The 26,297-nt window shown below is 36.2% G+C and overlaps 1 protein-coding gene across 2 annotated transcripts; it reads left to right on the forward strand.

Annotated features, from left to right (window-relative positions):
• The first annotated feature begins 5,159 nt into the window (after positions 1-5,159).
• Positions 5,160-23,109, forward strand: RPL24 (Translation protein SH3-like family protein). 2 transcript variants are annotated; one of them, XM_006836932.4, is made up of 4 exons: positions 5,160-5,315; positions 21,225-21,260; positions 21,437-21,667; positions 22,714-23,109. In XM_006836932.4, the coding sequence occupies exons 1-4, from the start codon at positions 5,214-5,216 to the stop codon at positions 22,906-22,908; spliced, it is 564 nt and encodes a 187-aa protein (XP_006836995.2). In that variant the 5' UTR covers positions 5,160-5,213; the 3' UTR covers positions 22,909-23,109. The 2 variants fall into 2 exon arrangements, with proteins under 2 accessions (XP_006836995.2, XP_088714433.1); XM_088858307.1 differs by lacking the exon at positions 21,437-21,667.
• Positions 23,110-26,297: the final 3,188 nt, after the last annotated feature.

A 26,297-nucleotide genomic window follows, 5' to 3' on the forward strand; every position in this document is an offset into this window, starting at 1 on the left:
AAATTTATTCACACAATGAACAATAGCTAAAATTTATTTTTTAATAGTCGAGTAATTTTGTTGTGCAGAGTTCCATGCTTTAGACGTGTATCTTACTAGTTATTCTTTATTGTTAATTCGTTGTTTAAGAATTCCACCTAAACCAAGTTCTGAAGCATCACATTCAATAATCTTAAATGCAGTAGGGTCGGATAGAACTAAGCAAGGTAGTTCTTTTGATTTACTTTTTAGGATTCGAATAGCATTAGTATGTTGATCCGTCCATCTTGGAGGATTCTTCTTTAGTCGATCAAATAATGGTTTGGCAATAATGACAAAGTCTTGAATAAAGTCAGTTATATAATTTAAACATCCTAAAAAGCGTTGTAATTCGACTTTTGGCAAGATTACATCATGAAATTTATTAGAAAATTCAATAGCTCAATCAATGGGAATGATCGCACCTTGGAATATATTATGTCCTAAGAATCGAATTTTTGTTTGACAAAGAGCAAATTTTTTAGCAGATACTACAAGTCCTGCAGCTTTTACAGTATTAAGGAATATAGTTAAATGTTTAAAATGCTGATGTATGTCAGTAGAAAAATAAGAACAACGTCACTGTAGACTATCATAAATTTTAGATAGAGATTAAATATATCATTCATGATTTTCTAGAATTCAGATGGGGCATTTTTTAATTCAAATGGCATAACGTTTCATTCATATTGTCCGAAGGGAACATTAAATGCCGTTTTATATCGGTCCTTTTCATTAATTTGTATCTGCCAATATCTTGATTTTAAATCAAATTTTGAAAAAATGTAGGCATTTAGAAGTCTATCTAATAAATCTTTTTTATTTGAAATTGGATATAGAATCCATTTTAAAACTTTGTTTAGTGGTTTATAATTGATGACTAGTCTGGGAACTCCTCGTTCCTTTTCGGCATTATTTTCTACGTAGAAGGCGGGACAGCTCCATCGTGATGAGCTAGGCCTTATTAATCCTTTAGCTACGAGAGAATCTATTTCGTTTTTACATATTTCTAACATTCTTGTATTCATTTGAATTGGTCGGGCTTTAGTTGGTATTTTAGATTCAACAAACGTTTTCTTCATATGGTAGTGATACTATATGTTTATGTCGATGCCAAAAAGCAGTAGGTAATTCGCTACAGATTTCTTTTTCTATTTGCTGTTTGATTTGACTTATCGTTTTTTTAATTTCAGGTAGTAACAACTGTTCTTCAATTGTTTTATATTTTATTTCAGCTTTTAGTTGATATAAGAAAGTTTCTTTGTTTTGTATGTTTTGTTTTACATTATTTATTTCTTTTATTTTTGGTATATCAATAAATTTAAATTTAACTTTTATTCCTTCTATTGTTGATTCTAATCCAGTATGGCATATAATAATATGATATAACATACTGATAAATGGGGTTCCTAAAACAGCTATGTTTAGTCCTTTTACCATAATAAATGGTAGTTCTAAGCAAATACCATTATTACATATAGCAGCATTAGATAATTTATAATTTATTTTTAATTTACTTCCATTTGCTGTATTTAATATTTGTGTTGTTTTATGAAAATATTTTGTGGGGACTAATCCTTCATTTATACAATTTAAATCAGCACCTGAGTCTATTCAGGCTAAGGTTTGGAAATTATATTCTTTCTGGACTATTATTTTAACTAATGTATACCATTTTTGGTTTAGTATTTTGTTAATTAAATTCAATTGGGGTTCCTGTTTAGAGGATTCAGGTTATCTTCAATGTTATGTAATAGGTTAGCAAATTCTATTTCTTCTTCATCTTCAGAAGGATTATCTGTTAATTCGGTTAATTCTAATGAATTAATTCTATTTTTTAACTTTGTTAGTTTAGATTTTACTTCATTAATTTCGTGTTTTAGTTCAACAATAGTTGGTTCTTTTTTAATACTGTTCTTTTGACTAACTCGTTTAAGTATGTTAGAGAAACTATATTCTTCAAGAGGTTTTATTAGAGAGAAAAAGTTGTGGGTTTTTTGTCCCACATTGAAGAGGAGAGAGTTAATGGATCTATATTTAAAAGTAAGCATTGTGATGCTTTATTCTCTCATGTTTCCTACTTATTGAAAAAATTTTAACTTCTAAAAATACTAATTCCCACAAAACAGGAGAGTAACTCATCGGTTACAGTTTTTCAAGCCATCAATTCCTAAACACTTGGGATATTTAAATGAAGAGAATTTATCTTATTTTCTTACCCTCTTTTTTTATCACCTTATTTCGGACATTCAAGGGTCAAAGCTTACCTTGTGTATCATTGCAATTATAAGTGTTTTCATAGCCCTTCAAGGACCGAATTTATTCCATAAACAAATCTTGGACCTTGACTTTCTAACTTATTCCCAAAACATATCGCGGGCTAAATGATGTACAAACTTTGGATGTTAAAAGTCCGAATTTATTTTTTAAGCTAAACTTCAGATATTTCAATTTTTTTGAAACAATTCAAGGGGGCTGCACTTCAAGAATAGGGTTGATTTCGATTCTTCAAGCTTTGAAGTTTCTTTTGATTACAAATTCAAAATGTGAACATCTGATTTAAGGTTATGACAAAGACTTACCGATACTTTGATCTTAAAGTTAAAATTTGAACCTTCAAGATTCAAAATAAAGGCAGATTAGGGTATATTTATGATAATTGTTTTAAATATAAGAGATTTCTTAAATAACAAAATTAGTGAATGAATTGCTGGCTGGGATCCACTCCTTCCTCTGTCCAACCCATGATGAGACGGTGATACCATCAAGACTCATAAATTATGTTGACGCTTGATGACACTGATGAAATTATATGCTCTTACGTCCTTGACTCCTATAATTTTTTTATTTTTTTGCTATCAAGCGTTGAAATCATTAAACTTTTTTCATTATTTTCTGATACCTTTGAAATCCCTTCACTCATTTCTATTGAGGTTATAGTTTTTAAATCAAATAGAGAAAATTATGAATTTCCAGCTTCTTTTTCTCAGGGATTTTTCACCGGTAAATATTGTCATCTTCACCCTCATTTTCCCAACTACATCCTTCATTATAAATTTCTCCTAATCTAACTATTTTTAATTATTTTAAATTGTATAGGGTACTATAAAAACCTGATCGTCTTATATTTCCTCGATCTATATATTCTAACGAAACTTATTTTGTATTTATTAAAAGATCTTTAGTTTCCTCTGCAAGATCTGTGTTTTCTATTGCCCTACTTCTAATTGTATTTTTTCTATCTTTTCTATCTTATTTTCTAGGGTTTTAACTTTATTTTTTATTTCATAATATAAGTCTATTAAAAAATTTAAAGCAGCAAATATAGAAACTAAACTTTCATATCCTATTCTTATATGACATGTATGTCTATTATTTTCATCATCTATAATACATTCTATTTCATTATATACTCTTTCCATTTTTTATTTTAACAAGGCTTAAATACCAAATTGAAAAAAGAGGAATTTGAAAACATAATAATATTTTGAAATTACAATAATGTTACCTGTGCGAAGTGCACACTATGTGTCATCTACTGGATTTCACCTAAAAACCAACCTTCTCAATCCTGGCTAGCAGCCATGAAAGCCTCAAACGATCTCATTAAAACGCCTTTCTGTTTACATAAACACCATTTTATTTTTGGTATAAGGAGCTATAATTATTTTTATTTGTTAGATATCAAATATGGTGGAAATAAGACTATCATTGATTTGACTCAAAGTTTCAAAAGAATATCTTGAAGTTTGTGACACATCTCAAGTTATCCAATTTGGCATCTAATGACTAAAAATACATATCACTTACTTGTAACATAGATAAGGGATTATATACAATGACACCATTTATCTTTATTACAAGAAGGTCATAATTACACCTAGCTATTAGATCTTAAATTGGATGGCTTGAGATATGTTATGAAGTTCGAGAAACATTTTTTGAACTTTGAGTCTAGTCAATGTGATGGACAAGCGTAATTATGACCTCCTTGTAAATGGGGTTTATATATGGGAAAATTAACAAAAAAGTTCCTAAACCACACTTTCTATGCAACTTACCCCCAACCTAACTTTTTTTCCCACTTTTTTCCCCAAACAAATTTTGTATGCAAATACCCCTCTAAGGGAAAAAATATATCTTTTTAGATGGAAATGCCTTTCCTGCACACAAAAATCACTTTGCTCCAGATTTGACATTGATTTTTGGACCCCAGTAGCATAGTGCTAGAGCGCACCTTCACATTGCCAGAGCGCATAAGTGCCGGACTGCCCTAATACAACTATCGAACCGAAATTGAGTACAACCATGCCGCGCTTTACATAGTGCCAAGAGCCCTAGAATCCAGTAACATCTATTGCCGGACCGCCCTTTGAAATTACCGAAGAACACTTTATACAGTATCAAAGCCCTACTGCCGAATCACACTTTACATAGTGCCGGAGCGCCAGTGTCGAAGCCCTATTGCCAGACCGCATTTTACATAGTGCCAGAACCCTACTACCGGACCGCATTTAGACAGTGTTGAAGCCCCTATTTTGGTGGCATAGAGAAGGGAGAGGTGTGGTTAAGGTAAAAGTAAGGGAGGATAGTTTAGGTATTTTTTTATTTTTTATTTGGTTGGGGGTATTTGTATTGAAAGTGTATTTTGGAGAAAAAAAATGAGAGAAAAAGTTGGGTTGGGGATAAGTTGCATAGAAAGTGTAATATGGTCTTTTTTTTTATTTTTTTTTATTTTTCTTTTATATATTGAACCATTGTTTCATACGAGTTGGACCACATTTCTATCATATGTGGTCCGGAGGTATAAAGCATCCATCTTAAAGATGGATGCAAATAGGTGGTCCATCAGATGGACCCCATCTAAAAACAATTGTATCCAAATGTTTAATTAATATAATTATTATTATTTTTTTCAATTTTTTTTTCATATTCATGTTCTCCAAGTTAAAAATAATATATTATTTAAAAATTAGGATCAAATTATATTAAAAAAATATATTTATTGCCAAGACCGCATTTCTACATGTGCGGGATTGGCCGCATGCTAACCGCGTCCATGTATATTTTTCCTTAAAAGATTAATATTTGCGTAGTATATATATGATCTCTATAAAAATCGATAAAGAAAGAGCGAACACAGGAAAATTCGAACACGTTACCCGTGTTATCCAACAGTCGCGATACCAGACGAAATGGCAGCCATGGCTGTTCTGCAGTGCGCCATGACCTCTCTTTCTCTCTCTTCTTCCGCATTTCTCGGCCAACGCCTCTCGCCCCCTCTCTCTTCCCATCTGGTAAATTCTCCCTCGTTCTCTCTCTCTCTCTCTAACTCTCACATATTTACTCCTTTAACATAGAATTCAATCTGCTTACCACTTATCTGGGTTTCTCAAAGTATTGAATTCAATTTGAATTCGTGGTTTTAGAATTTGATGCGGCTCTAGTGTTTTTGGTTACTGATGTTGTTTGTGGCACGTAATGGATGATTTGGTTGTATTTTGTATATGGATTAAAGTACTTCCTAGCTTCCTTCTTGATTGAACATTTCTGTGTTTGTTTTCTTCTGAGTTGATTGTAGGTTTATGCCCTAGGTTTCCTTAGCTTCTATAACATAAGGTTTTGCAAATAGTGAAATGGGGGACCTGCGTTCTCTTAAATGGGGCTATATAGAAATCGTAGAAATATTGCTCATCTTTGAAGGGCACTTTCTCCCTCTGAGCACTGTTATCCATACAGATATTATACAGTAGTAAATTTTAGGCAGAGGAACATTGTGGTGTAAATACATGTGCTTTGAGGATGGGGTTGGGGTCGTGGTGGTAGCACCACTTGTGCTGCAGTTAAGGTCTGCACTTCCATTCGCACCTAACACATTAAAAAACCACTAATGATTTAAAAAACGGGTAGGGGCTCGTCATCCCCATTAAATTACCCTAAAAAAAAATGCATGTTCTTTCCATAAATTACATCTAAAAGGTATATCGCTTTCTATCAGTGTTCAGGGACTGGACTGAGTTAGCTCGGACTCGACCGAGTACTGCGAGTTTATGTGCCAAACTCACGCAACTTAATGGGAATGGGGTTGACGTCTTGGTAGTAGCACCATTTGAGCCTTAGCTACCGGTCTAGGTTTTCATTCCCACTGACCCATTCGAAAACCGCTAATTATTTCTAAAAACGGGTAGGGGTCTGTATTCCCCACTTATCTACCCAAAAAAAAAATTCACCTGACTTAATAACCCTTAAAAGATAACAATTTTTGGTTTAAAATGCTAGTATATGATTTAGACATATGTTTCTATATACTTTTAGGTTTTATGAGGATTTGTGAACTTTCTTATTATATGCTTTGATTTGTTTTATTTTTTATTTTTGTTTTTGTTTTTTCTAAAATATTTCAAGGTATAAATCAATTTCTCCGATAATCCATCTTTTATATAATCTTTTCAGTAACTTTTAATGATTTCCATTATTTTAATTGTTTTTATAATTTTTTTTTAATAAATCTTCTTGGATTTTTAGGCCTATATTGATATTGTGTAGGACTCAACCGGGTCCACTCAGATTAGGCTGAGTAACTCAGCTCGGGGCACAACCGAGTCCAAGGCCCGAGCCGAGTTTTAGAACATTGCTTTCCATTGAAGAACTTCCAATTTTAAGATTTCCTTGTTATTCTATCCATGTTTGTGTAACCAATGAAACCATAACTTACAAAGGAACACCACTTATTAAGTTATTTAGTTACAAAGAAAAGGAAGAAAATAGGGCCAAAATGGCATGCATGCAAATTCTCAGCACCATCATCATCATGATCATCATCACCATCATCATCGCCATCGTCATCGTCAAAGCTTTTTCCCAACTAATTGGGGTCGGCTACATGAATCTTAGTCTATCATTCTGCTTTATTAAAGGTCATACCTTCAGTGAGGTCATAAGATCCCATATCTTTTCTCACTACTTCCAACCATGTCATTTTGGGCTTACCCCTTGCCTTTTTTGAGCCTTCTACTTTAATTAACTCGCACCTCCTAATAGGTTTTGTCCTGAGTCTATGCCACACATGGCCGACCCACCTAAGTCTACTCTCTCCCATCTTATTGCTTATTGGTGCCACACCTAAATTTTCTCAAATGTATTCATTTCAAATTCTATCCCTTCTTGTCTGCCACTCATCCATCTCAACATCCTCATCTCTGTTGTACTCATTCTATGAGGGTATTGTTTTTTAACTGCCCAACATTCAACCCCATAGAGCAAAGCTGGTCTCATAGTTGTCTTATAGAACTTGCCTTTCAACTTCATAAAATTTTACATAAATTTTATGAAAAATTTTATGTGTGACATCTTCTCCAATCTCTCCATTTTCCTAGATTATAGACCCAAGATATCAAAAGTGCGCTCTTTTGGGTATTTCTTGACAGTTAATCTTAACTACTTCCTTGTCTCTACTCCTATTATTAATAAACTTGCATTCCATATATTCTGTCTTAGTCCGGATAATTTTAAAACCTTTAGATTCTAGAGCATCCCTCCAAAGTTCTAACTTTGTATTGTTGCCGTTTCGAGTCTCATCAATCAAAACTATGTCATCTGCGAACTACATGCACCACGGTACCTCATCTTGTAAGTGCCTAGTTAAGTCTTCCATAACTAAGACAAAGAGGTATGAGCTCAATGCCGACCCCTAATGTAGACCTATTGTCATTGAGAACTCACTTGTCTCTCCACAGTTGTTTGTACGCTAGTTAGCGCTCCATCGTACATATCTCTCACCGAGCCGATCTATTGTCTAGAGACTCATTTCTTTTTCAAAACCCACCAAATCAAATATCGAGGTACTCTATCATAAGCTTTCTTTAGATTAATAAAGATCATGTGGAGGTCTTTTCCCTTTGCCTTAAACTTTTCAATTAGTTGCCTAAGTAGGAAAATAGCCTTGATTGTTGACCTCTCTAGCATAAAACTGAATTAGTTTTCTGATACACTCATTTCATGCCTTAATCACTGGTCAATCACTTTTTCCCAAAGCTTCATAGTGTGACTCATAAGTTTGAGCCCTCGATAGTTCGTACAATTCTGTATGTCTCCTTTATTCTTGTAAATAGGTACCACAATACTTTTCCCAAAGCTTAGTCACTGCTCAATCACTCTTTCCCAAAGCTTCATAGTGTGGCTCATAAGTTTGACCCTCGATAGTTCGTACAATTCTGTATGTTTCCTTTATCCTTGTAAATAGGTACTACAATACTATTCCTCCATTCTTTTAATATTTTCTTTGTTCTGAACATCTTGTTGAACAACTTGGTCAGCCAGTCAGTGCCAATCTTCCCCATGCACTTCCAAACCTCCATCGGGATACTGTCTAGTCCTAAAGCCTTTCTTATCTTCATCCTTTTCAAAGCTTCTTTCACTTCTGATATCCTAGTCCTACAAATGTATCTATGACCTCCGCTCCAATTTATGCCAACGGTTCCTTCTACCGCTATGTTCCCATTGTGTTCGTCATTTAATAATTTTTGAAAATAAACTCTTCCCCTTTTGTTGACCTCGTCATCCTTCACCAAGACACTTTGATCGTTACTCTTAATGTATTAATATGATCTAGATCCATACACTTTTTCTCTCTCATATTTGCTAATTTGAAGACATATTTTCACCTTTTTTTCGTTTTTATTATACTATATAGGTTATCATTTGTCTTAAGTTTGGCCTTACGATTTGTTTAGCGTTTTTCTTAACTTTTTTATATTCTTCTAAGTTTTGATCATTTTTATTACACTTCCAAGTTATAACATGATAGTTTTTCGTTAATATCCTTCTGAACCACATAACTCCACCACCAAGTTTCCTTATCAGAATTTCTTTTCCCTCTAGATTTTCCTAAAACTTCTTTTGCCACTTTCTTAATACAGTCAGCCATCTCATTCCACATAATATTGATCTCATATTCAGAGTTTCGTTTTCCTTCTCTAACTAATTTATCCCTAAAGAAGTCTTTTTTCTCATTTTGAAAATTCCACAACCTAGTTCTTGGATAACCATTGCTTTCACCCATTCTCTTCGATGCCTTTATGCAGATATCCATAACCACTTGCCTATGTTGGGTACTCAAACTCTTTCCTGGGATAACCTTGCAGTCTTTACATGATGGTCGATCTACCTTCTTCACTATGAAGAACTGTGTCTAGCTTTTATGTGATCGACTTTTATAAGTTATTAAGTGCTTATTTCGCTTTTTAAAGTAAGTGTTTGCTATTGCTAGGTCATAAGCCATAGCGAAATCTAGAATAGCCCCACCCATCTCATTACTTTTCCTAAACCCATTTCTCCTATGTACCCCTTCATATCCTCTACTATCCTTCCCTACATGACCATTTAAGTCCCCTCCTAAAAAGGTCCTCTCTCCATTTGGTATGTCTTGAACTATTCCATCCATGTCCTCCCAAAATTGTCTCTTAATTCTATTCTCTAATCCTACTTGTGGTGCATAAGCACTAATTACGCTAATTATCTCTACCCCTAATACAAGCTAAAAACATTCATTCCATGCATGGAAATCTTCATTACTAAATATCATACATGGAATATCACAATGTGATCTTCTAACACCTTGCTATCTCATGTACATTTTTTTTAAGCCTTCTAAGGGAGATTCATCAAGCAGCTCTTAGCCCGAGGTTCAATCTGATGGAACACTAGACACATGGTTTCAATTAAACAAATTCTGTTAACACAACCCAAGATTTCTAGATATTGGTAAATACTTAATGATGGTGGTCGCATACTTGATTGAGTCGACTGTCGCATACTTGATTGAGTCGACTTGGACTCGCCTGACGTGCTTGGGCGTGGCAGGGTTCCAAGCCTATAACACCGTAAAACTTGGAGGTGAACCTTGTTGAGGGCCCTAAAATATGAGGGAGAAAGAAATCTGTCGCCCTTTTTTGTTCATTTATTAGCCTAAAACTCACCCATTTGAGTGCAAATTTTACACAGATACACTTTCTCAAGATTTATCCATTAAATAGATTAGATTTGAGCAAAAACTATAAAATTTTGACAGATTCGAGATTGAAGATTTCGACCTAGGTTTTTCATGATTTCAAAATATTGTGATTTCTTCTCAATGGTTAGTCAATCTTTGATGAAATTTGTTCCTTAAGCCATATTTGGGTTCTTCATTAATCATAGGCTTGTTTCTTAACAAAAACTACAAACAATCTCCTATGTGTGATCTCAAATTCGTAGTTACTATTCATCCAAAAATTTTGAGAGCTCTGGTGCCTTAGATTGGAGCTCAAAGCCCAAATCTGGTTTAGATGTTTCAGTTGGGTTTATCTGAGGATGCTTTGACAAGAATTGGAGCATTGATTCACACAGTGCGCCAATATTTGGGAAGGCCTCAAAATTTTGGGTAACTTTCTAAAATTGATCTTTTTTTATTACATAAAATTTATGATATTTACATTTTTTATATATTTTTCCTTTTCTTCATTTTTCTATTTTTTGAGGCAAATAACGTCGATATTTTTTGTATTCCATGCTGTATATACTTTTTTTTTTTTAGGGTGTGGTTTCCATAAGGTTGCAAACTTAAACAATCCAATTAAGGCGCACCTTCAAATTTTATCATAGCCTATAATTTTAATGTAAAATATTCTTAGGATTATCGCGAAATATATTTTCATATTTAATTATAAAATTTTAAACTCCAAAAATAGTTAAAATCAAGTTGTACTATAAACATATGACAATCTAGAAAATGGACTGTCTAGATAATGTGTTGTAAGATGCACTATTTATGTGACTCAAAATCCTTTTTTTTTTTTCATAGTCATACATATTGATGTTAAGATGATCAATTAGAGGGTTTTTAACATTAAAACAACCTTTTCCTATGGATTTTTGAGGTGCATCCATAGTTCTACATTTTAAGGTTGCAACCTTATACAAACTTTTTCCTTTTTTTTTTATGATTGTTTTCTATTTTTTGCAGCAGTTTTTTGGGTTTTTTTTTGAATTTTTGGGTTCATCATTGAGCTGCTTGATAGGGACTCAGTCAACTCACAATCGCACTAGTTACGCTGATCACTTGGTAGTGACTTTCGCAGCTGAGCCACTTTTGCTTACACTGCTTAATGGGATCAATGTAACTGTGATATTGGTAGACAACCGTTCTTATGGTTATTTATAAATACATATCGATAGAAAAAGTAAAAATATATTTGCAATCAGAGTAATAATCAAACCATATATTTGCAATCAGAGTAATAATCAAACCATTTATGATATAGAATTAAAGTGAACTATAAAATATAGTACTAGATCATATGTAGACATATGGGTGTGTGAACTTTGCAATTCAGGGTTGAGGCAGAATCCTTGTTCTCTGCTACTTAAATGTATACTGATGGAAATTTATTGATGGTTTAAAAATAAAAGAGAAAGAAGAGTTAAAGTGAAGCTTGGGATTTGAAAACCTTCATTCTTTGGTAATAGTATCCGAAACTTTATCTACTACTATGAGAGAAAATATGATGAATGTATATGAGAAATAACAAAGACAAAAATGCATTGATGCTTCACTATGCTCCCCAAGAAGTTCTTAAATGAATGTCATGGATTCCTAGGCTGTTTGTAATAGAATATGTCTGTTTCCTTTCAATAACTTTGGGCTTGGTATGGAAGATCCCATGTTTCTACCAAGGAGTGGGGTTATCTATGAATAAGTGCAAAATGTTTTCTTTTTTTGTTTGTTTTAGATGGCTGGGGAAGTGTTTGCAAGATTCCTTTCAAGTATTAACTTAGAGAAGAAGATAGGTCTCTTTGCAATACTAGAGAGATGAAAAGAATTGTCTAGTTAATGATTCCAACAATGTACAACTTATATATACAATAAAATAAAGAATAACCAAACTACCCCAAAAGAGGAGAATAGCTTAAATTACCCTCGAGCTCTATATTGACAGTATCCCATACTCTTAGCACCCACTCAAACTCTGGATAGGTGACCATCAATAGTTTGGATTGCGGGATGGTGTGCAACTTGGTGAAATATGTGAGCTGAAACTGATATGAAATATGGTGCAACCTGAGAGTGCAGAATCAAAATGGTGCCAAATAAAGTAGTAATGGAGCTTAATATGCCTAGCGAATCCTGATGGACCAGATTGTTAGCAATTTGAATATAATGGGGTGGGAGTAGTGAGACGAATGCCCAAATCTGTAAGTAGAAAAAGAAGTAAAATAATTTCTGTATTAGTGTCAGCTGTGGCTTGGTACTTGACCTCTGCACTAGAGGTCACGGGGTGTCTCTCCTTGTATCTGTAAGATATGGGAGTTTGCCAAAAAGATGCAGAAGCCAGTAGTAGCATGATGATTATTCATAGGATTGATCCAGTCAACATCAGTGTAAGTGTGAAGCTGATGCTGAAATGAGGATGTGAAGGGCAAAGAATGTGGTAAGATATCGCAAATATACCGAACGATGAGAAGAATGAAGTAGTGAACTATATGTGGGGAGTCATCAAACTGGCTCAAAATATGCACTGTATATGAAATGTTTGGGTGAGTGATCGTTGGATATACAAGAGTGCCATGAGCTGATAATATAGAGTGGGGTTAGAAAGAGGCTCGCAATCAGTGGAGCGAAGCTTGATATTGAGCTCAAGAGGTTTGACAGTTGTCTTTCTGTCAATGAGGCAACCACGCTGAACAATGTTAGAAGCATACTTGTGTTAGGATAGACAATAGGCACGAGGAGGAGAGATAACCCCAAGACCAAGAAAATAATGAAGATAGTTGAGATCGTTTATGTCAAACTGTTGTTGAAACTTGTCTTGAGTAACTTGATTGTAACCAAATCATCGCCTATGATAATCATTTCATCAACATACAATAGTAAAATAATCTGACTATGGCTTGCACTTGAGATGAGCATTATTGAGTCATGTCGACTCTGAGGGAACTTGGAAGCCAGCAATTTTGGAACTGAATTTCTCAAACCAAGCTCGCGGAGCTGGAGACTACAACATGTTGGGGTAGACATGAGAAGCTAGGGAGGCGGTGCATATAAACCTCCTTCTTGAGATCACCATGCAGAAAGGCATTCGTCACATCCATCCAAAACATCGGCCACTTACAAGAGGCGACAATGGCAATAGTGTGACTGGTGGTCATCTTAACCATAGGAGCAAATGTCTCCCTAGTCAATCCCATATTCCTAGGTGAAGCCATGAGCAACCAGTTGTGCCTTATAGTGGTCAAGAGAACCATTGGAGTGTGACTTAATTTTGTAGATTCACTTGTAGCTAATGGCAGATTTGCAAGGTGGAAGCGGGACCAAAGCCCACGTAGAATCCCTTCGACCATGATGTTCTACCATTGAGGAAAACAAGAAGCTTCCTTGTAGGACTAAGGCTCAGATGAGACATGGAAAACTGCAAGAGAAGAAGAAACCTTGGAAGTAGTATTAATATCTGATGTTGTGAGATTATAGCTAAGAGGAGGACAATGCTCACGTTCAAGATAATGATGTATACTTGCCTCCGTCGGATGGGGTTGCATCAACACATGTAGGGGAATTAGATGGGGTCGTAGCAATGGTGTGCGGAGCTAAAATAACTCAATTTTGATATGTTGGGTTTTTGAGTTTGGCATATTTCCAAGTCGGTTCTTTATTGCTTGAAGATGATGAAGATGTTCGCTAAAAAAAGTTATTAGGATCGCTAAAGTCAAATGGCTTGAGCTTGGCGATCAAATATTGCTTATTTCCACAAGATTGCTAATTGCGAAGAAGGGAGAACTCGATCACCCATTTGAAGGTTGGGGACCAATTTGTAGACCAACCCCATCTCATAAGCGATTCAATATTTCTCTAATCTCTTCTCTTCCCCATCTAGCCTTAAGCTGGTAATGGATGACCTCTCCTTCTCTTCTATCTCCTCTGATACTGCCTCCTCTTTGGAGATGCCTTTCTCTGAGGAAGAAGTTCCCCACGCCATAAATGATCTCAGTGGAGATAGGGCTCTTGGCCTTGATGGGTTTCCCGTAGCCCTCATCAAAGTCTTCAAGGACACCCTTGGACTCGACATCATCGCCTTTTTCTCGGAATTCAATTCTCGAGCCACTATCCACAAGGCAATGAATGCAACCTTCATTGCTTTGATCCCCAAGAAAGAGGGAGCCGAGGAGCTCAAGGACTTCAGGTCCATTAGCCTCATTAATACCTCATACAAAATTCTCTCTAAGGTTTTGGCCTCTCGACTTAAGCTCATTCTTAGCCTAGTGATATCCCCGTCTCAAGGGGCTTTTGTGAAGGATCATCAGATCCTTGATGGGGCCTTAGTAGCCCATGAATGCATTCATTCCCGGTTTATTTCTCAGTCTTCTGGCCTGTACATCAAATTAGATCGGGAAAAAGCCTATGACCATGTAGACAAGGGAATTTTAGATGAAACCTTGTCTAGAATGGGATTTGGGCATTGTTGGTGGAGATGGATTCAAGGGTGTATTTCCAATTCTCAGTTTTTGGTTCTCATAAATGGTTCACCCCATGGTTATTTCCAAGCCTCGTGAGGTCTCCGACAAGGGTATCTCTCCCTTTCTTTTTGCTATTGTGGCCGAGGTCTTTAGTGCCTCAATCTCTCAGGTATATAATGCAGGTCACCTTTCGGGCTTCCAACTGATCTCCTCGGTCCTTTGATTACCCACCTCCGATATGACAATGACACAATCCTATTTTGCAAGGCCTCTCACCAAGATGCTAATTTTTAATGCTTTTTCTTCAATGCTTTGAGATGGCTACGGGATTTAGGGGGAACCTAGCAAAAGGCTAAGATGATTGGAATTTGCCTCCACCAGGCTGCAGTCCAGAGTTGTGCTGATATGTGGGGATGCGCTGTAGAGGCATTACCCTCTTCTGTTCTAGGACTCCCATTTTGCAATGACCTTTCTCGAATTCAGCTTTGGAGCCCAATCATTGACAAAATAGAGAGGCGACTGACTTCGTGGAATGGGAGGATTCTCTCCTCGGCTGGTAGAGTGACCCTTATTAAGGCCACAATCTCAAGTATCACCCTTTTCTTCATATCCCTCTTCTTTATGACAGCGGCAGTGCTAGCCAGATTGGAAAATCTCATGAGAATATTTCTCTGGTCCGGTGAAGGAGCCCACAAATTTCACCTTATTAAATGGGCTTAGATTTGTGAACCTAAAGCCTTAGGGAGTCTTGGCATCTGGAACCTTAGGACCACTAATCTAGCCTTGATGGGGAAGTGGTGGTGGCGCTTCGCTACCCAGTCCAACCATCTTTGGAGAGAAGTGGTCATTGCCATGATGACCGTGAGTGGCTCCCTTCTTGCAAGACGGGAGGTAACATTTCAGGCTTCTGGAGGTCATTGTTGCATTGTCGCCTGCATTTCCTCAACCCCATTTTCTACATACCCATAAGGGGTTCTAGGGTCAGCTTTTGGCATGAAATCTGGGTAGGATCATCGGCCCTCAAGGACCAGTATCCTTCCCTTTTCCTTCTAACTCGCAACCCCCGTTCTTCTGTGGCTGAGAGTGTTGCTGGCCCAAACTCCACGAGATCTTGGAACCCAAATTGCAGGAGACCATTAGCTGATCACGAGTTCGACCAATTTCTAGAACTCTCTGCCTTGCTTCACTCGCAGTTCCTCTTGCCTACAGGGGAAGACAAGATTGGTTGGTCCCCTTCCCCCTCTGGTTCATTCACTGTTGCCTCCTACCTGAGCCTCTCCTCGCCTACCTCTCCCCCTATGGCCAATTCACCCATTGTCGCCAAGGCCTGGTACTCTTTTCTTCCCCCCAAAATCTAGTTTTTTACCTGGATAGCTCTTCATGAAAGGGACCTCACATCAGTTACAATGCAGCGGGGTACCATTGCCAAATCGATGCATTGTTTACTGTATAGCAGAAGAAACCAATCACCATCTATTCATTCACTGCGAAAGTGGCCTCGGCCCCGTTGGAATGACCTCCTCCTCCTCTTTAGTTGACTGTAGGTAACTCCCCAGGCAGTCCCTCACCTCTCCTCTACCTGTCTTCACACCCCTTGGAACAACTCTGGGAACCTTCTTTGGAGAGCTTCCATCTCTGCCACTCTTTGGATCATTTGGATTGAAAGAATAATAGGATATTTAGAGGGAGAGAGAGCCTCCACCTCTACACTCATCAAGAAGAGAAGGTCCCATGTCACCTTTTGGGCTCTCAACAATAAGAGCTTCTCTCACTTTTCATTCATGCATCTTCACCAACAGTGGCAGGCATTACTCTACCTCAGGACCCCGAGGATCTCCCGTGCTTCCCATTCTCTCTCCGTTCTTTACTTCTTTTATTATTGGTACTTCTCTCCTTATCCATTAAATTATTTGCCATCTCTTCATTTAAAACCTTTGTACTTCCTTTGTACTTCCCTCTTTCCCTTTGTAATTCCCTCTTTAAGCCTTACTTGTCTCTTTCTTTAAGGCTTTACGTACCTCTCTTCCTTTCTCTTTAAAGCTTGTGGTCCCCTTTTCACCTCATTAAAATCCCCTTTATCTTACTACCTTCTTTACGTATTTATCTTTCTAAGATCCCATCTTTAGACTCTCTCTCTCTAACCTCTCTACACACTCTCTGAGCTTCTTTTTTTACTTGTCCATTCATCTTCTCAATTATTGAGTCCATCTCTTTAAATGTCATGTACTTGTCTCAATTATATACCTCCTTAGTCATTAAAGCTTCATGTACTTATTGGAAGGGTCCGTGATATATGTATCGATATTGGAACAGGTTCAGAGAAAGATATGTATATCATATGCTGAAAAGCATATTTCATGGGCCCTCATATTAGAGTCCATGGGTTGTGATATGTACCGAAGCTTAGTTTCCTATAAGGGTGATTACAGGAAATTGTTTGAAAAACCATTCAAAGGAGATGAAATTTCAAAAGAAAATTTGTATCAAATTCGGAAGATCTTGCATCTTGTAACCTGGGATATTATCTTTTCTGAGATACATACTCTATATTTGGTGTATATGTATAATATGGTAAAAGAAAGGGGACTACAAAGGATGTATCTTCATTTGATATCCTTTGATACCAGAAGTTTGCAAATTTGTTTTGCAAACTGCAAGAAGTTTGCCAAAAAGCTTTGATACCCTTTGATAACCACAGACAAAGCTTTTCTAGTGGAACCATTATTGTCTCACTAAGCTCTAATACCCTCTCCCCCAAAAAGGGGGAGAATAGCTATTCTAGTCTAAAACAGATCTAGTCTCAGAGAGGGTATCTCTCCCTTTCCATGCAAAACTATACATTGGGAACTGTATAGTTTTGCTTTTTCATAGCGGTATTACTTTCTGTCCCTGGTTTTAGTCCACTATTTTTTGAGTAACTATGTGGTAATCTGGGGCTATGTTTCACTATAAATATGTAATCCCTTTGTGTGAAATAAATCAGAAGTGAAGTTGAGATTGCTTCGTCCAAAGAATTGGGTAACCAAGCCCGGTAGAGTCATCGCGCTCTAATAGTCCTTTGGTGGACTCGTCTAACCCCGTTCCAAGATGGAACTCGGGATAGCGAACCTCTCTTTTCCTATGAGCATAATACCAGTTAGGGACACCGTGAGGTGTTGTTAACTGTTCCGGTAGCTGATCTGACCGAGGGGGCCAGCAAGTCACAGCCCTTAAAAAGATATCTTGGCGGACTCATGGCGGTTGAGCACAGTACTCACCCCCTTTCGTCTAGCTTCTCATCTACTTGCTTTCTACCTCCCTGTTGCTTGTTGTTTCAGGTAACTCTATTTACCTGAAATTTAGGGAAAACGCTCCTGTGCATTAGCTGTGATTTTGGTAAATTGGAGGCGGGGGGGGGGGGGGGGGGGGGCGAAGAAATATTTGAGACATAAATTTAGGGTAAGCACTCCTGTGCATTGGCTGTGGTAATTTTAGAGAACAAAACTGGTCACAAACCCGAAATCAGAAGAACTCAAAAACCCTAGATCTAAACCCCAAAGTAAAGCAAGAATAAGAGTATATTGTCAAAGGGGAACGATCTGTATTTGCATACGATGCAGATCTAAAGATCAAGGAGAAATCGGGAGGTACTCAAAATCTAATTTTGGTAATCAAACTACGAAGAAGGAAAGTGCAAACTTACTCTCAATCGCAAGAGAAGAACGAGACTTAAAAAATAAGAAGGGTGATGTTGAGATCCAATTGGTCTCTCCAAGCTTATTGACTCAAAAACAGAGAAAAACTAGAAACCCTTGGGTTGGTCTCTTACAATGTTAAACTTAGAGAAGAAGATAGATCTCTCTTCAATGCTCGAGAGCTGAAAACTATGATCTCAACAGATTGTCACCATGAAATGATAATAATATACCAATAGGCTTTGTATGCTCATTTAAGACCGCAGCAGATCCTGTGGCTGCTTGACTGTCGGAATACACTGCAGTGAAAGTTTGAGATTCCAGATGCCAATGTCATGAAGAAGAACCTTAAGCTAGATGAGTTTGCATATGAGTGCCGTGGCTATATGATTGGCTTCTTCCTTAGATCATGCTAGGGCAATGTGTTCTATACTACTCCATGTGCCCCCAAGTATAGCATATTTACTAGTTGAAGAGCGCTTTTAGGGTTTAGGTTCAACGAAATATAAGGGGCAGCCAACCCAATTGGCATCTCATTTAGAGTGGTAATGAAATTATTGTGCTTGTGGCTGATTTCTTTCATGGGAAGCTCATTCCATTTCCCAGGTTTGAATCCCATTTGTTAGGAGTGATTTGAAACTTGAGAGGTCTCTTTGATCAGGATTTATTACCATGCGAAAGCTCGAGTCCGTTGATGGTTAAGAAGACAAACCGTGAAAGAGAAAGTGGACGAGATGGGTATGAAGAGATTTGAGAGAAGCAGAGTTGGAGTTACAACTCCATTAGGCCTGGATCTAATAGTAAGACATTTGGTTTGTTTGAGGGATACTCAGTGTTCGAACCTTTGAAGTTTATCCCATAAAAAACTGTGAGGACCTACCCCTTTCATATGATTGGGGGCTGTACCTTTCTTATGTTAGATAACATGGTACACATATAATAACATCCTAGACTCTGTACAATCAAAAAGAAGTCAGAGAAAAGGAACCACTACAATGAGAAATTTTAAGACACAAATACCCCCTATAATTATCTAGAATATATGAAATAAATCTACCAAATAAAAATTAATATTGAAGTGGCCGTAAATGCTAATGCTTTTACATGCTTTTGCAATATCCTAGAATAAGACCCATGACACTGTGTCATTTGTGAATGCTGCTTCATATCCTCCATGTAGGACACATCCACTTTATGAATATCTATAGATTTGTTTCTCTTAGAATTCACTGATGACAAGGTTTCCCTCCCTATCATCCAGGCTTGCGTATATTACTAGAAATATTTGCGAGGACTCCAATTAATACCTCTGATTCTTCATAAGGAATATTTCTATGTGATCATTAATCTAGCCTATCCTGTGTAGTAAATAACAATCCTCTGCTTACAAGACATTACATACAACCTCAAAAATGGCTTCATTCTCTCTTTCCAACACTACTTTTAAATAAAAAATGCTCCCACCTAAAAATCTATAGCCATGATTTGCAATTCTTCAAGGGGCCCCTGGTATTGTGTCATTCACTCATGACAAGTGAATGGGAGAAACATAGATTAAGCAATGGACACAAGTAGAATTTGATGTGGCTAAGGTATAGAGAAGGTCAAGAGATGGGTGAGGTGGATGCGTTTGGGGTTCCTTTTTAATGGAAACAGAAGAAAATAAACACGACATTCCTGAGAGACATAATAAAAACTAGGGCTTCTAAATGATATTTTTTGCGTTCAGCATGGTCCCCATATAGGGGATCTCATTATCTTTGGGTGGTTTTTGAATGGTTTTGTTTGAGTTGATTCCAAGCTTCTTTTCAACTGGATGTACTGGCCCAGGCCTACTTCCTGTAGGGGCGATACAAGGTGGCCTTCACCCAGGCCCAGCCTTTAGCTCTCTCAGGTCGGGCTGGGCAGGAAAAAAATTTTAAAAAAATAAAATGAAAATTAAATAAAAATGGGGACTGGGCTGAATGGGGTCGGACCTGTCATGGCTTTGGTCCCAGCCCTGCTTTCGGCCCCTGGTGGCCTAGCTCCTGGGGGCCCTCGGGCCACATATTGTGGCCTAGGCCCCAGTTTTTATGGGCCAGGCCAGGCCACTCGGCGCATTGCGACCTTTACTCTTGAAGAAATTTGTGCTCAATTACCATGAACAAAGGGTTCTGATTTTCTACTTGCAGTTGTTAGTTAGTTATATGTAATCCTAGAGTGGTTAAGAGGAAACATTTCTGTTGAGGAACACCATATTATGAGCCCAAAACAACATAGATACCCTTAGGAAATGATGATAAAAATGACCCATATTAATGCATACTTCATAGTTTTCTCTAGGAGTAGTCACATTTTGTGAGCAAGTAATGTGACGTACTGCATGAGCAAGTGCAAGTATTGATTCCTTACCATGTATTTTTGTTGAGGTTATATGAAGATCCTGTGATTTATTGGGAAGATCTCGGTTAAACAAGCTTACTCGTAAGAAAAAAAAAATATTATCGTTAAAGAAGCCTGCATTCTGATGAACTATCTTAACAGTCCACTCTATAAATGGTGTAAAATGCTGGTTCCGTGGCTCTAAGACTGAGTACATTTTTTTTCTCAGTATGGCTACCAATATTCAATGTCTTCTTTTGGTTATACTTGCCTGAGGATTTAGGGTATAAGTTTTTTTTTGGTTTATTGTAACAAATATTGTTATTTCTTAACTGTGTCTGATTTCTTTTATGGTCTGCAAGACACTGAGACATGGTTCTTGCGGGATTGTCTCATGACCCTTATTATTATTGTTTTGGATAAAGAGTAAAATGTATGATAATTGTCTGCAATCTTGCTGTTAAGCAGACCAGGTTAGACTTTTTAAACTATTCATTATATAAAATTTCCAATATGTGGCTTGATAATCTTCAACAGTTGCTTGTAATGCTCCAGAATGTGTGTTATAGTAGGAACATTAAAATAAATAGATGTATTGTGATGAGAGGCACGTGATTTCTTGGGATGTTAAATATTAAACTCAACTTTTATCTTTTTAAGATGACTGACATACTTCACATGCAGGTGAATTTTGCTGATAAGCCATGCTTGATAATGAAGGTTGGTACATTGCATCCTTCACTTAATCAATAAGGCATCATTGGTGGCTATTCTAAAGAAAATAAAAGAAAATTAAGACTTTCGCCTTTGTTTTAAAAGGAGAATGTTTTGGTATGAATGCTTGATGCAATTAAAAGGTCTAACTTTGGGTAACTGTCCATTTTCCAATTATTTAGCTTAAGAGATGGGAGCGGAAGGAATGCAAACCAAATAGTCTTCCTGTATTGCATAAGTTGCATGTGAAGGTGGGGGACACAGTCAAATTGATTTCTGGGAAAGAGAAAGGAAAAATTGGAGAAATAACTAGATTATTCAGGCATAACAGCACTGTAATTGTGAAGGATATCAATCTTAAAACAAAGCACATGAAGAGCAGAGAACAGGGAGAACCTGGGCAGATTGTCAAGGTTGGTTTCACCAGTCCTGTTTGTTAGGGCAAAGTTTCAGCTCATATATGGGTTTCATTCTCAATATTAGCTATTTAGTTGTGCTCTACATAAAATATGAAGATTTCTTATTTTTAAATGGAGTATTTTGTATACACCATTTGTTCCTTTCTTTTTTTCCCCTTTCTCTAATCACAAGTTTGTGTCCTTATATAATCTATTTCCTAGTTGGCTTGAATGGTCCAACTTGTCTGGTCGCTATTTTGTGCAAGATCGTCTGTGAATGAACTCTTCAAATGCACAAAACTGGGATTTCTATTTTCAAGACCACATCTGATGGCCTATAACGTCAATTTTCAAGCTACATCTGATGGCCTATAACGTCAATTTGCCTGTCTTAATTATGTTTCCTTTTCTATTTTCCTAGTTATGAACCTTTCCTTGGTTTTTGACTTGATTGAGCTGTATGGAACATTTCTTTTTGTTTTAGAAGTGCATTTTGCGGAATGAGTATATCGTCTTAGCTCACTTTGTCGCGTTATTGGATATAAATGCTAAGATCATTGAATCAGAGGAAAATCAGCTCAAATAGTGTTTGTTTGAGTTCAAGGCAGTTCAATGAGATATAAGACGTTTAATTTACTAAAATTAAGAGAAAATGAAGAAAATCAGGCCTAGAAGTTTGGTTTTCTTTGCCTAGCTTTCCTCAGCCTGTTTGGATCTCTGTTCCATTGCATATGTATTCAGGTAGTCCAGCATTTCCAGTTCACCCATGTTACGCTGAGTAGGGTGCCCCTGGGACCTTATGAGTCAAGTGAACTATCTTTTTCAGTTATTAGTGATATTTTCTTTGTTTCAGCTACAGGATTCATGTAATATAGCGGAATCAAGCGTATGCTATTGCATCGTAACTTTTGATGTTTCAGTTGCAGATTCATGTAAATATTACTATATGAATAATGCATATGAAAACTTAACCATGAGGAAAAAAAAAGGAAAAAAGAAAAAAGAAAAAAGAAAAAGAAAGTCAAGTGTATAATACTATATCCTCTTGATTCTTTCTGCAGGTTGAAGCACCTATTCATAGTTCAAATGTGATGTTGTATTCAAAAGAGCAGAAAGTGGCAAGCAGAGTGGGGCATAAAATCCTCGAAGATGGTACCAGGGTTCGTTATCTCTTGAAAACTGGCGAAGTCATAGATAGTGCCGAGAATTGGAAGAAGGTGATAAAAGACAGAAATAATGATAAAAAATCTGATTAATGTCACTTATTTGTGTTTTTGTCTTGTTGACATAGTGTCATCAATTTTTGTAACTTCTTGCCTATGTAACAAAATATGTTTTGGGCTGATTTCTTTAATTCAGTGGTGCAAATGAAATTTCTCACTGTTCTTCTTGTGTACTACTGTTGTGTAATCCTACTACTGTTCCTTTGTTGTAAGAAGCATGTTTTGCCAGTGAAATCTAAGTCCTTACATATGGTAATACTAATAGATAATACATTAACATTGTTTGTTGTGATTTAGTGCCTTATGGTTTAAAAAGTTTGATCTCAAATATATTTCTTGTGTTGGTAATTTAACGCCTTGTCAACTTTTGAGCAGGCTAATATTCATATTCCCAAACAATTAAAATAACAAATTGTTGGTGACATGTTTTCTCAATTCGACTTTTTACGTTTCACATGGGCTGCTTCATAAAACTGTTGCCGAATCAGCTCATAAGTACCATAACAAATGTCTAAATGTTACATTGGTTCCTAGAATGATGCATCAGTACAATAAACAATATGCTTGCAATTTTTCGAGCAATGCATGGATTGGTTAAACATTTTATCACTATTTGCTTGGTTTCTAAAGAAATTGTTCTAAAATCTCATGAAAGGACCTTTAGTTTAATGAAATTTCATTAGTCTTTTTGTCACTGAATCAACAGCTGTATTACCTTCTGATAGTCTCTCGGTTATAACATACCGCATCTCATGTTTTTCTATCCTCGGGGAGTATCCTAATGTTCTATACTACATGTCATACTAATTTTCTGGACCTATTAGGAACAATTGCAATTTTTTCTTATGTTTAGGTTTCAAGCTTCTCTAGAGTTCATACATGGCCTATAAAAGAAAAAAGAAAAAGTCATTTTGAGTTAACGGGAGCTCACAGCTCCCGAATTGGAAATAGTGTGCATTTAAGTTAATGCTTGTCCTATTTTAAAATTCGATGCAGTTTCTACAAGGTCTAAGGCCTAAGGGAAAAAAGTAAAGCCTCATTAAAAAAAACTAACCAGAAATGTAGTTTTTGACATGCGAACCCATGTGATGGCTGAAATCTATTTCTACATCTGATTATGAAATTTGATGCTTAAAAAATGGTTAGATCTTATGGATCCATGGATACTAGAATTTGGACGGTGAAGATAATGAGTTAAACAATATGCTATTTTTGGGGCTTGAAATCTTTATTTTTTCTCACATCCATGATGGTCAAGGTTGTGATGATTAATTTGACGGGTTTTCTGACAAGGAGCTAGAAAAATTTTATTGAGATTTGAGGTGTGGTTTTACTTTTTTCTGTTAAGTCCTAAGCCCTTATTTCAATACACCAGATGCTTCTTAGATGTTTAACCTTGACGCCAGTGCTGCTGCCCATGATTATCTGTTCATGTGTGCGTACGTATGCGCATTTATTTGTTCTTTGTTAATAAGGGGGCTTGTTTTGAGTTCTATTTGGAATGATTTTGAGATAATATCGGTTTTAAGTCGATAGTTATGGTGCTCCATTCTTGCCAAAAGGATTCGATATAATGGTTCTTCATTACTGTCCACTAGGGGAGATATCCCACGTTTGAGTCAGCCCCAAAAAGCACGATAAGCCAACCTACGTTTTATTCTTATTTATCTCTTACATTTTTGGAAATACTGATGCCATCATTTTGCAGTCAAAGGGAAAAATTTATACAAGGTGTCCACTTTATTATGCAAGTAAGGCTCACTTCGAAAATTCACGTGGAAAAGGTTATTCCAATATCAGAAAACCCTACAATTGACCAATATTTATGGATATGAAAAAAAAAAAAAAAGGATTTCAAATCTTAAAAGTCGTAAATATGTTATCTAGACAATCAATTTTTAAAATTTTAATTTTAAGTGTTTATAGATCTGCCTAACTACATAATTATTGAAGCTTATTTTATAATTAGGTGTGAAAATAGATTTTAAAGTCATCGGAAAGGGTTCTAATGACAAAATTGCATCCTTTAGTAAGATTTATAGGTGTTTAAGGTTGATATCTTGTACTACCAGCACCCGTACATAAAACCTAAAAGAGCCTTTTAAACCATGCCGATTCTAATTGGTAGCTTAAACGAACAAATATTGTTTAACTATATATATTGTCTTTTATTTATAATGTATAAAGGGCCCCGTACAGCGCTATTGGGCCCTAAATAACAAGTGAACTTCTTGGCCCGGTGGCCCACGCTAATGGACCCATAAAATGACCTAAATCACAGAGGGCCTACTTCATCGTATGCCTTTTGAGGACCAGGTTTGAGGAAAAGTATAATGACGATGGGCTTGAAAAGCTGCCTATACATTACTTTTATGCCCAAGCCTTCTTGATAATATTCACATCCTCAATCTAAGCATTGCTATTTATTTTGAAAGGAATTTTGTCTCTTTGTTTAATGCATGTGGTTTGCACAAGGTTGCAATTTTAAACAAGTAGGGGTACCTCCAAACTGTCCCAAGATGCAATTTTGATATCGAATATTTTTAGGATGGCCCGATAATCTATTTTCATATCTAATTATAAAATTTTAAATTCTAAAAATGGTTCAAATCAAGCATATATATATATATATATATATATAAACACATGAAAGTCTTGAAAATCGACGGTCTGGATAATGTATTGCAAGATGTACAGTTTTTTGGACTTAAATTTTTTGTCATATCTATACATCTTGGTATAATGATCAATTAGATTGTTTTCGAACATCACTCATTCGATATATTTTTAATGTTCACCTTCTTAAGATGATCAATTAGATGGTTTTCCAATATCAAAAGTACCTCTTTCGATGTATTCTTGAGGTTCACTTTAATTCTACAATTTAAAGTGTCTACCTTATATAATTCTTTTTTCTTTGCTCATATATATATAAAAAAATAAACCACTAACCAGCCCCCAACACAATCAATAACAACACAATCAATAAAGAATCACGATCAACACCCTGTTTAGCTGGGGAACCTTTTCATGCTCCATGTTTTTAACTTTAGAATATTTTAAGGCCGCTTTAGACAAGTTTTGATAGCCGGATTGTATAGGTTTTACCTTATTTAAAGCTTGTATAGGTTATTTGTTTCCTTTTTAGAATTTTTAGTGTTACAAAATATACCCCAACAGTAACATATTAAAACGATGGGGCTAGAGTCTGGAAAGTAATTATCATCAACAGGAACCCAAAGTAGCTTTTTGTAACTTTAAAATTCTAGGTTCATTATGTTAAAGAAAAAGTTTATATAATAAGGATCCTACCTTATAATGTAGAACTACGAATGCCCCAAAAAAATCTATCAGAAAAGGTGGTTTTAAAGTTGAAAAACCCTTTGATTGATCATCTCGACATCGAGATGTATGACTATAAA

This window comes from Amborella trichopoda, chromosome 2, assembly GCF_054954075.1.
Source record: "Amborella trichopoda isolate Santa Cruz 75 chromosome 2, AtrichopodaSantaCruz75HAP2 v2.0, whole genome shotgun sequence".
NCBI lineage: Eukaryota > Viridiplantae > Streptophyta > Magnoliopsida > Amborellales > Amborellaceae > Amborella > Amborella trichopoda.

Excerpts from the sequence above, each read along its gene's own strand:
- RPL24 (XM_006836932.4), top strand. The coding sequence starts at position 5,214 with ATGGCAGCCATGGCTGTTCTGCAGTGCGCCATGACCTCTCTTTCTCTC. Across the intron at positions 21,261-21,436 it reads AGCCATGCTTGATAATGAAG|CTTAAGAGATGGGAGCGGAA; the intron begins GTTGGTACATTG and ends CCAATTATTTAG. Across the intron at positions 21,668-22,713 it reads AACCTGGGCAGATTGTCAAG|GTTGAAGCACCTATTCATAG; the intron begins GTTGGTTTCACC and ends TTCTTTCTGCAG.